The sequence below is a fragment of the Pholcus phalangioides genome, unplaced genomic scaffold, assembly GCF_987345545.1.
Source record: "Pholcus phalangioides strain wild (caught in Gottingen) unplaced genomic scaffold, Ppha-v1.0 ptg000005l_1, whole genome shotgun sequence".
Taxonomy (NCBI): domain Eukaryota; kingdom Metazoa; phylum Arthropoda; class Arachnida; order Araneae; family Pholcidae; genus Pholcus; species Pholcus phalangioides.
The window spans coordinates 7255060-7267744 of record NW_028301598.1 but is presented as its reverse complement, the minus strand read 5'-3'; the positions used below and the strand labels follow the sequence as shown (position 1 = coordinate 7267744).

The 12685-nt window shown below is 38.9% G+C and overlaps 1 protein-coding gene across 2 annotated transcripts in view; it reads left to right on the top strand.

Annotated features, from left to right (window-relative positions):
• The window catches only part of Psn (presenilin), a 31861-nt gene extending 19786 nt beyond the window's left edge, over positions 1-12075 (top strand). Inside the window, exons 9-11 of one of the 2 annotated variants that reach the window (XM_089232250.1) lie at positions 3035-3181; positions 4229-4341; positions 11497-12075. In XM_089232250.1, the coding sequence (XP_089088376.1) occupies positions 3035-3181; positions 4229-4341; positions 11497-11652 (416 nt within the window). In that variant the 3' untranslated portion in view covers positions 11653-12075. The remainder of the gene's footprint in view (positions 1-3034; positions 3182-4228; positions 4342-11496) is intronic. The other variant, XM_089232251.1, reaches the window with a different exon arrangement.
• The last annotated feature ends 610 nt before the right edge of the window (positions 12076-12685 follow it).

The following is a 12685-nucleotide window of genomic DNA, read 5'->3' as shown; positions in this document are numbered from 1 at the left end:
AGAATTCAAAAATTTTATTTTTCTTTCTCTTGTGATCACTTTTGCACTCTCAAATAGTGTTCCAGCAGTAGGGGTCAGCCGTATATAATCACTGGCTACCAATTTCTCGTGTGTATATTTTTTACTTCCACTTTCCATTAACATTGAGACCAAATCTTTCTTTTGTGGGGGGATTTCTGTCTCAGCTATCCCACTCACACAGAAAACATTTGTTGGTAAAGCCTTGTTGCATACTGAATTTCATGAATACTGCTTTCAAATCACTGCATATTTTCTATTTATGCTCATTATATTTCACTAATTCAACCATATTTTTAAAAATATTGTGACTCTTTAGTCATTATTCACATAGGCACTGGTACAGAAAGCATTACTTTCCCAAAATGAAGAACTGCCTTTAGATTATATTTTGAGGCATCTATAAAAAAATTCCATTCCTGTGGCTTGTATTTGAATTTCATAGCATTTATTATGCTATAAACATTGCAGTCATCATTGGTCATCATGTTTTGAACTTTCTAAATAAAGAAAAATTTGTTTCCTATATGCCTATACTCAGTAATATTTGTCTGGCTGTAATAGTTTACATTCTTGCAACCTTGAGCCTAACAGTTCCGTTTTTTTTTCCTATTTACTTACCAGGGAAGTGCACGAGGTGCCAGATGCTGATGTTGACAAAGTAGTATTGTTGGAAAGGTCTTGTCATGGGTAGTAAAAAAAACCAATGAATTTATCCATCAAAGTTGTGCTATTTGTCGAGATGGGGCCAATTCATTTATGTACGAAGAAAATACCGGTTCTTACAAATGAAATCAAACAGAATTTATGTAACTCTATAAAAACCATTACAAAATATACATGCATATTCATTACAAAATGTACATCAGGATATTGCAATGACAATACAATAAATTCCTCAGTTCACAAACTAAACAAAAATGTCAAATTGACATGGTTTTTATTTACTGATTTTTGTTTAAATTTCGTGCAAAGAGGGGTAGTCTCATGACAGTTATTGTTTTTTAGTCGTTTTATACAACTTCAAAATGACGATATAACATTTAAATCGGGTGTAACATATATAAATAAATTTATAATAAACCATTTATTTATAATAAACCATGATATTTATAATAAACCATTAGTGAGATAAGTTTACCCCCATCGTGAAAACAGTGCAATGCAACTCTGACAGTAGTTCTATCGGCCTTTCCAATGATACCCTTTCATCAAAATTAGCAACTGACACCTTATGCACTTCCTTACACTGAACCAAAGTCACGAACTAAGCTGTTCAGATATGCTTAAAAATTCAATAACTAAAAAACTTTGCCTGATAGTAAATTTCTATTTTCAGATTTGAATTTCAACTGTTATTTTTAACCTTTAGAAAGGTTATTTTATAATATATAACTTTCTTATATTTCCATATAAGAAACTTTTTCCTTGTAGCAGTGTTATCAAAGTTCAACTGAATGAGGTACTGCTGGTTACTAATCTGGTTTTCCATTGACTTTATGCAAAATAATGTATACTCAATGTCTTCATAATATATCGTGTCCATTTCAGACCCAGTTGTTAGCATGTAACAGGAAATCCCCCCCCCCATTGTTTCTGATATTGACCAAGACAGATTGCTATCTTAAAAATCTGAAACAATAAAATGTTCCTTTAGGCTTGTAGCTTGATCACCTCAGAATATTTTATAATCCTTTGCAGCATTGAAAAATAAAAGTCACTGGTCCATGGGATCAGTGAATACAAGAACTACTGGTTCACTGAACGAAATCTGCTCTGATCAACAGTTGAACATTCAATCTTGAAGGACCAGACACACCTCACTTTCCATCTTAAGGAGATATCAAAGCATTCCCAAAAGATGGGTGCATCCATAATTTTATTAGATGAGTATATGTGTATGTAATATATATACAGGGTGTTCTGTTAATGGACCGACAAACTCTGAGGGTTGTTAGTAGAGATCATGAGGAACAAAAATTGCAATGAAACATGGTGTCGCAAACCACGTTGAGAGGGTGAAAATCACAAAAAATGCATGCAGGTTTTGATGTCACGCTGGAACGACAAAAAGTACAATACCAACTACAAAAAGATTTATTTGATTAGTTTTTACAAGAGTTGTTGGAAATGGTGGCCGCTGACGTCATTGCACAGTCTACAACCTAAAAACAATTCCTGGACGCACTCGAAAATACCAGGTATGCTTTTGATGTCTGCTGCAGTGACGACATTCCACACTGAGATCCTCCAGTGTGTCCACAGGCGTTGCGTAAATGAGTGATTTAAGGTGATCCCATAGGAACCCATGAACACATTCAGCAATCAACTGGCATCCACCTTTCGTCTCCTCTGGACTCGGAGCTTGCATGCGTTTTTCGCGATTTTCACCCTTTCAACGTGATTGGCAACACCATGTTCCATTGCAATTTTTGTTCCTCTTTATGCCTACTAACAACCCTCAGTTTGTCAGTCCATTAACAGAACATCCTGTACATATATACAAATTTTCATAACAGAATAACAAGAATTCCACCTACAAGCGTATAATAGTTTATTTCATTCTGAATAATTGTTCAGAGTATTATTATTAACATACTAGAAGTAATATATTACTTGTATTATTTAGAAGAATGCATGTCTGTGATATACGACCAAGGGTGCAAAAAACCATAAAAACAATTGGAGCTGCAGTCAATCGTTCTGCATATTAGTGATTCTCCCGTAGGGGATTCTTCCGTGATAGATGTATCATCGCAGAAGGAAGGGGCAGAAGTTTTTGCTACTGGCCCCCTTAACCACAATTTTTTTCTCTGTTTTCTGATTGTTTAATCAGTGGTCTCAGACCACCAATGATTTTGAATGCTGGTTTGGGTGCTACATTAATCCTGTGTTATTTAAAAAAAATTCTGATACCAATATTCATTAGGCAGTGATCAAATATTCTCCCTTGTATTTGTTAGTTTCTAAACACCTTTTGTATGGATGCTAAATAAATTATTTATTCTTTGTCTAGAAAACCCTCAACTAAATGAAACTAGTCATGCATCAGCAAATAGGACGCTTGGTTCAACAAGATCATTGGAAAGAATGCGTCACGCGTCGCAGCGACTTGCACCTCCTCAACCAGCGCAAACCGAGATGCATAGTGAAGAAGAAGAAAGTAAGTTCTATTTCATTTTCATATGATTTTTTAAAATCATTTGCTCAAACATTGTCCTATACAAAGGGTGATTCAAAATGAATGGTGCAAAAAAAAAAATCATTTGTGTTTGCTGTAGTTGATTTATGATCTCAATAAACGAATCAATTAAAATCTTAATTCTTATGATCTGGTCATGGCAGGCATGATGAGAGGAGAGCCAGCTAGAAGATGCCTACTATGAAACCTAGAGCATTTATATTTTAAGATATTAAGAGCCTCAACAAGATGAGAAAAGTCATGAAATTTCAACCTGAGATAAACAGTTTGGGTGTAATCCTATGTCAAAGTAGCTTTTTGGTCAAAATGACCACTTCCATCATTTCCAGCACTGAAACATTTTGATCTAGCTTTCTCTTTCTCTCGCTCTACAATCTCATCAAAAATTTAAGAAATCATTCACATATATCTGTGGCTGTTGCCGAGTTTTCATATTTATACCGAACAGAAGAATAACAGGAATAACCTTGCCAAAGGTGTGGGGATGAATCTTCGACGCATATCAATCAACAAACAAACGGCAGAAACTATGAAACAGAATTTTTGAAATGCACGAGAGTAATGCTGTGAAAAATTTTGAACCAATAAACTCATGGGCGATTTGTGAAAATGAGTTGGGATAATGCAATATAAATCATAGTCGACTTAAGCAGTATTTGGTGGTCATGTGCGTAGAGTTAGAGGGGGTTTTCCCTCATTGAATATTTAGTGTTGTGCTAACTGTGGGAGTAATAAATGTCAAGTTATTGAGGTTGCACTGAACAAGAAATCATTGGCAGAACTGTATAGTGGTCATTTGTGATATGTTGATGGAATTATCTTCTATCCCCCCCCCCTCCTATAAGCAAAGCCTTCGTCAATGAGTTTACAACTGTAGGATGTGAACCATCTAAGAGACAGCTTTGTGATAAGATTGCATTATAATTTGTTAGAAAATGAATCTAAATGTTTTGGATTTCCGGAATTTTCATTTGCTAAATGATTTAATTGAATTATTTTTTCTCACAGGAGGAGTCAAACTTGGTCTCGGAGACTTCATTTTCTACAGCGTGTTGGTCGGTAAAGCATCATCCTATGGAGACTGGAATACCACCCTTGCGTGTTTCGTAGCGATTCTCATTGTAAGTACGAAAAGCATCTCGTTATTTCTTGTGTGTAAAGTACAGGTTGTTCCATAAATGCAGAAAAATTTTAAAGTACCAACATATTTATGTACCAGGTTGCCGTTTGCACCCTTACATTTGAAAAGTAGTCTTTTTTTGATACAAGCAGAGTTGCCAACTGCTACGGTTTGTCTGTAGTTTCTACATTTGAACTTGCTCAGTTACAGAGTTACAGAAAGTACCCTGATATTATGGAAGCCATTTTTTTATATTCCATAAATGCAAATAAATCAACTAGGGTCATAAATCTGTTGGGAAAACTTTTTTTTGTTTCTATGAGCTTGGACACTCAGAAGGAACGGATTAAGAAGTTTGAACAATTTTCTATTGCAAATATCCGCAAGCAATTCATTTTGTATGAAAATATAAGAATTTTTTTCTCTGATATGGACGGATTTTTTGGGGGTCGGCTTATACACGGGTTTTAAATTTATTGTGGTCTTGGTGGTCCTGAAGTGGGGGGGTCGGCTTATACACAAGTATATACGGCAAATAAAAAATGTTTCAAAAAGGTGTCATTTAGTTTTTTTTCTAAGTTAATTGTTTCACCAAATTTATGGTTTTAAGCTGGAAATCTGATACTAAATTAATATCACTCATGTAACTGTTTAAATAAACACTGTTTTTTCAATTTTTTAGTTTGTTGTAAATGTTATTTCTACTTCACATCTTATTTTTCATGTATAATTATGAAGCAGGTACTGTATTTAGGACAGTGCTTGTCCAAAACCCTGCGGAATCTGTCCAAACATTTATCTTTAAAAAATACATTATATTGAAGGTACCAAATACACAGTGTCAGTTATAATCATTGCATTATTGTGAAACTAAACATAATATTATTTTTTATTAGATACCAATATAATGATGTGAATATATATCAATGGTGTAGTGTTTATTTGATGCAAATTGTTCTATTTTGACTTTTCAAACTTTTTTCTTTAAATTTTCAAGTGAATTTTCTATTTTACGTTCTCAATTTTCAAGAACTAATTATAAGTAAAGGAAAATATCCGAAGAAAATGAGACCACTATGTAGCACCTACACATGACTAACAGAACACAATTTCACAAACACTGATTACGCCTACATGATGATAAAAGACTTCAAGACCCAAAATTTTTGTTAAATTTAAATTGTTGCTCTTATGTGGCTAGAAGCTAATATTTCACCGAATAAATTCCAGCTATATTTACAATTCTATCACATAGCAATAAGAAAAATACTGGAAGAAGGCTTATAGAAAGGCCGTCTTTAACACATTGTTTTTTTTATTTTCGTGTCCCCCAAGTTAAGCATCAATTGAAAGAATATTTTCAAATTTTGTTATCTTAGAAATCATTTTGGCACAGATAGGGCAGCTAAATTAGTTATGTGTTATCAAATGTTAAAAGGTGCAGCTGTGCTTGATTATTAGTGTTTGATTATTACGTAAGTTTAATTTCATCCTGTAGTCATATCTATTGCTTTTTTCTAATTTTCATGTGACAAATTTCTATCCCATTCTTGTATCTTTCAGGTTTCCATAAATCTAACCTCAAGACAGTACAGTTTTCAATTGTTTGAAAATCTAATATCAGTCATATAACCCTTCGCACATACTGTTTTGAATTTCAAAATTTTATTATATTTAATGTAGTTAATAATATATAATTTATATAATACTAGAGGGGCTCTGCCCCCCTGCCACTTCTCTCCCGGACATATCTTGTTTATTTCGTCCCACTTCATCAGCGTGCTATGGAAAAGGGGAAAGGGACGTGTGAAAGCACCAGCCTACTGAAGAAGCGAATTTTAATGAAAATAATAATAAAGCAACAAAAAACAAATGAGATTCATCAAGTATCCCCAGAAAACTTCCCCATGGGGGTCCCCAGATTCAATTCGCTGAATTTCAGTGGGGCCCCACATTGGATATATCTTGGGCTACCGATGTGTTGCAAATTTTACAATGTTAAACCACAAAAATCAATGAGATACATTCAGGGGCACCGAATTACAACCTGCCAACATTTCCATGAAGCCCTGACCTGCAAGCTTGTCTGACACCCCCCTGTGAGAATTTTTCATTTTTATCAATTTTACAACGAATAAAATCCAGGGCCCCACATCCAGTAGCGGGGGCACAATACGCAGATTTTTAGTGGGCCCCAGACGGGCTATATCTCGGGTTTCGGCTGTGGCAAATTCTACAACAGAAAAGAATGAGATTCATCCAGGGCCCCCAAAATCAAACCTGTAAACATGGGGCCCCCCCGACTTGGAAGCTTGTCGGTCATCCCCCGGTGCGAGTGCCATGAAAAATTTTCATTTGTATTCGTTTTACCAACGAATAAAATCCAGGGCCCCCAAAATCAAACCTGTAAACATGGGGCCCCCTGACTTGGAAGCTTGTCGGTCATCCCCCGGAGCGAGTGCCATGAAAAATTTTCATTTGTATTCGTTTTACCAACGAATAAAATCCAGGGCCCCCAAAATGAAACCTGTAAACATGGGGCCCCCGACTTGGAAGCTTGTCGGTCATCCCCCGGAGCGAGTGCCATGAAAAATTTTCATTTGTATTCGTTTTACCAACGAATAAAATCCAGGGCCCCCAACCAATTACCCGGGACACCAATTCGCATACTTTTGGTGGGGCCCCAGACTGGCTTTATCTCGGGCTTCGGCTGTTGCAAATTCTACAACAGAAAAGAATGAGATTCATCCAGGGCCCCCAAAATGAAACCTGTAAACATAGGGCCCCCGACTTGGAAGCTTGTCGGTCATCCCCCGGAGCGAGTGCCATGAAAAATTTTCATTTGTATTCGTTTTACCAACGAATAAAATCCAGGGCCCCCAAAATGAAACCTGTAAACATGGGGCCCCCGACTTGGAAGCTTGTCGGTCATCCCCCGGAGCGAGTGCCATGAAAAATTTCCATTTGTATTCGTTTTACCAACGAATAAAATCCAGGGCCCTCAACCAATTACCCGGGACACCAATTCGCATACTTTTGGTGGGGCCCCAGACTGGCTTTATCTCGGGCTTCCGCTGTTGCGAATTCTACAACAGAAAAGAATGAGATTCGTCCAGGGCCCCAAAATGAAACCTGTAAACATGGGGCCCCCGACTTGGAAGCTTGTCGGTCATCCCCCGGAGCGAGTGCCATGAAAAATTTTCATTTGTATTCGTTTTACCAACGAATAAAATCCAGGGCCCCAAAATGAAACCTGTAAACATGGGGCCCCCGACTTGGAAGCTTATCGGTCATCCCCCGGAGCGAGTGCCATGAAAAATTTTCATTTGTATTCGTTTTACCAACAAATAACATCCAGGGCCCCCAACCAATTACCCGGGACACCAATTCGCATACTTTTGGTGGGGCCCCAGACTGGCTTTATCTCGGGCTTCCGCTGTTGCAAATTCTACAACAGAAAAGAATGAGATTCATCCAGGGCCCCCAAAATGAAACCTGTAAACATGGGCCCCGACTTGGAAGCTTGTCGGTCATCCCCCGGAGCGAGTGCCATGAAAAATTTTCATTTGTATTCGTTTTACCAACAAATAAAATCCAGGGCACCCAAAATGAAACCTGTAAACATGGGCCCCGACTTGGAAGCTTGTCGGCCATCCCACGGAGCGAGTACCATGAAAAATTTTCATTTGTATTCGTTTTACGAACGAATAAAATCCAGGGCCCCAACCAATTACCCGGGACACCAATTCGCATACTTTTGGTGGGGCTCCAGACTGGCTTTATCTCGGACTTCTGCTGTTGCGAATTCTACAACAGAAAAGAATGAGATTCGCCCAGGGCCCCAAAATGAAACCTGTAAACATGGGGCCCCCGACTTGGAAGCTTGTCGGTCATCCCCCGGTGCGAGTGCTATGAAAAATTTTCATTTGTATTCGTTTTACCAACAAATAAAATCCAGGGCCCCCAAAATGAGTCCTGTAAACATGGGGGCCCCCGACTTGGAAGCTTGTCGGTCATCCCCCGGAGCGAGTGCCATGAAAAATTTTCATTTGTATTCGTTTTACCAACGAATAAAATCCAGGGCCCCCAACCAATTACCCGGGACACCAATTCGCATACTTTTGGTGGGGCCCCAGACTGGCTTTATCTCGGGCTTCGGCTGTTGCAAATTCTACAACAGAAAAGAATGAGATTCATCCAGGGCCCCCAAAATGAAACCTGTAAACATAGGGCCCCCGACTTGGAAGCTTGTCGGTCATCCCCCGGAGCGAGTGCTATGAAAAATTTTCATTTGTATTCGTTTTACCAACAAATAAAATCCAGGGCCCCCAAAATGAGTCCTGTAAACATGGGGGCCCCCGACTTGGAAGCTTGTCGGTCATCCCCCGGAGCGAGTGCCATGAAAAATTTTCATTTGTATTCGTTTTACCAACGAATAAAATCCAGGGCCCCCAACCAATTACCCGGGACACCAATTCGCATACTTTTGGTGGGGCCCCAGACTGGCTTTATCTCGGGCTTCGGCTGTTGCAAATTCTACAACAGAAAAGAATGAGATTCATCCAGGGCCCCCAAAATGAAACCTGTAAACATAGGGCCCCCGACTTGGAAGCTTGTCGGTCATCCCCCGGAGCGAGTGCCATGAAAAATTTTCATTTGTATTCGTTTTACCAACGAATAAAATCCAGGGCCCCCAAAATGAAACCTGTAAACATGGGGCCCCCGACTTGGAAGCTTGTCGGTCATCCCCCGGAGCGAGTGCCATGAAAAATTTCCATTTGTATTCGTTTTACCAACGAATAAAATCCAGGGGCCCCAACCAATTACCCGGGACACCAATTCGCATACTTTTGGTGGGGCCCCAGACTGGCTTTATCTCGGGCTTCCGCTGTTGCGAATTGTACAACAGAAGAGAATGAGATTCATCCAGGGCCCCCAAAATGAAACCTGTAAACATGGGCCCCGACTTGGAAGCTTGTCGGTCATCCCCCGGAGCGAGTGCCATGAAAAATTTTCATTTGTATTCGTTTTACCAACAAATAAAATCCAGGGCACCCAAAATGAAACCTGTAAACATGGGGCCCCCGACTTGGAAGCTTGTCGGTCATCCCCCGGAGCGAGTGCCATGAAAAATTTCCATTTGTATTCGTTTTACCAACAAATAAAATCCAGGGCCCCCAACCAATTACCCGGGACACCAATTCGCATACTTTTGGTGGGGCCCCAGACTGGCTTTATCTCGGGCTTCCGCTGTTGCAAATTCTACAACAGAAAAGAATGAGATTCATCCAGGGCCCCCAAAATGAAACCTGTAAACATGGGCCCCGACTTGGAAGCTTGTCGGCCATCCCACGGAGCGAGTACCATGAAAAATTTTCATTTGTATTCGTTTTACGAACGAATAAAATCCAGGGCCCCAACCAATTACCCGGGACACCAATTCGCATACTTTTGGTGGGGCTCCAGACTGGCTTTATCTCGGACTTCTGCTGTTGCGAATTCTACGGCCCCAAAATGAAACCTGTAAACATGGGGCCCCCGACTTGGAAGCTTGTCGGTCATCCCCCGGTGCGAGTGCTATGAAAAATTTTCATTTGTATTCGTTTTACCAACAAATAAAATCCAGGGCCCCCAAAATGAGTCCTGTAAACATGGGGGCCCCGACTTGGAAGCTTGTCGGTCATCTCCCGGAGCTAGTGCCATGAAAAATTTCCATTTGTATTCGTTTTACCAACGAATAAAATCCAGGGCCCCCAACCAATTACCCGGGACACCAATTCGCATACTTTTGGTGGGGCCCCAGACTGGCTTTATCTCGGGCTTCCGCTGTTGCGAATTCTACAACGGAAAAGAATGAGATTCGTTCAGGGCCCCAAAATGAAACCTGTAAACATGGGGCCCCCGACTTGGAAGCTTGTCGGTCATCCCCCGGTGCGAGTGCTATGAAAAATTTTCATTTGCATTCGTTTTACCAACAAATAAAATCCAGGACCCCCCAACCAATTACCCGGGACACCAATTCGCATACTTTTGGTGGGGCCCCAGACTGGATATATATTTTGCTTCCGCTATCGAAATTTTTCAACGTTAAAGCAGCAAGAAAACAATGAGATCCATCAAGGGCCCCTGGAAATGAAAACTTTTTACTTATACGTGAAATCTTCCCCGGGTACCCCGACCCTGTGTTGGGAGCACTGCTGTTGTGTGTGTATATTATACATATATATACCTCTCGGCATGGACCTCCCCCCCCCCCCCCCACAAAGGAAGGGCTGACAGGGGCCACAACGATTCTTATCACTTTTTGATTTTTCACACTATAAATTAATCACAGAGGGGCCCCTGAAAAGCTGGTTTGGGGGCTCGAAATCTAAATTCCAGCCTAAGGGCTCTGCTGTAGGATGTAGGAGCCTCTTGGTACATGCACATAACATGGTCCCGATGGGTCAAATGGGTCCCGATATGTGAATATCGACCCAATATCGATATATGATATCATATCGATATATGAATATGAATGTACGATATATGAATGTGAATATCGATATATGAATCGAACCGACTTCCGTAACAGATTTCCGTCACTCAAAAATTTCACCCACTTCCGTCACTCGGTTGCTTAGCAACAGGCCCTTTTCGAGTTTGTTTGTGATTTTATATTATAGAATAGATAAAGTTTAGTATTTGATTATAGAAGTTACCTCCTCATCAAATTGCAAAGTTTTTCACTTATAGTTATAAATAGGTTTTGGACAGTACGGTAAAACCCATGGTATTTACTGTACTGTACAAAACCTTGCGAACCCTGATCTATGCATATACACGCATGTATATTTTGATCAACCGTACAAATCTTTGATGATTGGGGGTGCAACCCCTTCATACTCCCATGTATCTCTGCGCATGGGAGCCACTGTTTCACAGCATAAACAAGCGAACTTTTCGAAATATTTTTGCCATGAGCTTGGGTTTTGCTTTTTGTCAAACTATTGAGCATATATTTTGAAACATCTATGCCTTGTATTTCATTTGAATCTGTTGATCATTGTGGCCACCAGAGGCCTCATATATCAACAAAGTTATTTTATGTTCACCCTGTGCATCTTCAATGTGAACTGAAATAAAATAGTGAAATTTATGTTGTTTGGTTTTTTAGGGTCTTTGCTTGACTCTACTGCTTCTAGCAATATTCAAGAAGGCACTGCCAGCTCTTCCTATTTCGATAACTTTTGGACTGATATTCTATTTCGCCACCAGCTCCTTGGTCAGACCGTTTGCCGATAGCTTAGCCAGCGAACAAGTTTATATTTGACCGTAAATTTCATGTCTCGTAAATTTAAGCTGCACATTATCCAGATATTGTGTAAGCATGTGTATGTGAATGTACTTATTTAAATCTAAAAAAAAATTTGTCTTGTGAGAAAATGAATTTTGCATGTGTTTTAAATTAAAATTTTGAGTAGATAAAGTATTTGTTTTCCATGATTTCTTGCATAGATTATACAGGGGGAAAAGGGAAGGGATATACAGAATCAAAATCCAAAGAATTTTAAACAGGAGAAGCATTTCTTGCATGGCCTCCCGCAAAAGTCTTCTAAACCATTGACCGCTGGTGTAATCTAACCGCTAAATCTAAAGTTTTAGTGGACCAGCGGTCCACTAAAACTTTTGCGTAATCTATGTAGCTGTTACATGATTCCAGATTTAAAAAATAAAATACTGTCTCTCATTATTACATCTGTTTTTGCTGTCAGTAAATTATTCCTATTTATCTTTTGCTTGTCTGAAAATTATTTTCAATATTTATTTCTTTTCAGTCTGCAAATTATTCCTTATTTCAATTAACTTTCGCTGGTCTGAAAATTTTTACTTATGCCTTGCTAATCACCAAATTATTCCTATTTATTTATCTTTTGCTCATCTGCAAATTATTTTCCATGTTTATTTCTTCCCGGTCTGCAAATTATTCCCCATTTTCATTTATCTTTTGCCAGTCCGAAAACTTTTTATTCATTCATCTTTTGCCTGTCTGCAAATTATTAAAAATACAAATGCCACAACAAGCAAATTGCCCAATGAGGTGGCTGAAAAATTATGCCCATAAAAAAATATGGATGTCAAATATCACCAAAAAAAAGTTATATCTAATACACTGCCAATAAAAAATAGATTATGGTTATTTTATCTAAGTACGGATAGCTTCTCGATTTATCCCACTATGTCTATCATACTTCTTTTTAAACGTACCGATTGTGTTAAAACAGTGGTTCTCAACCGGTGACTCGAGAGAAATAAAATAAATCAGTAAATTGGATGGATAAATAAAAGAGGCCTACAAGGTTCTG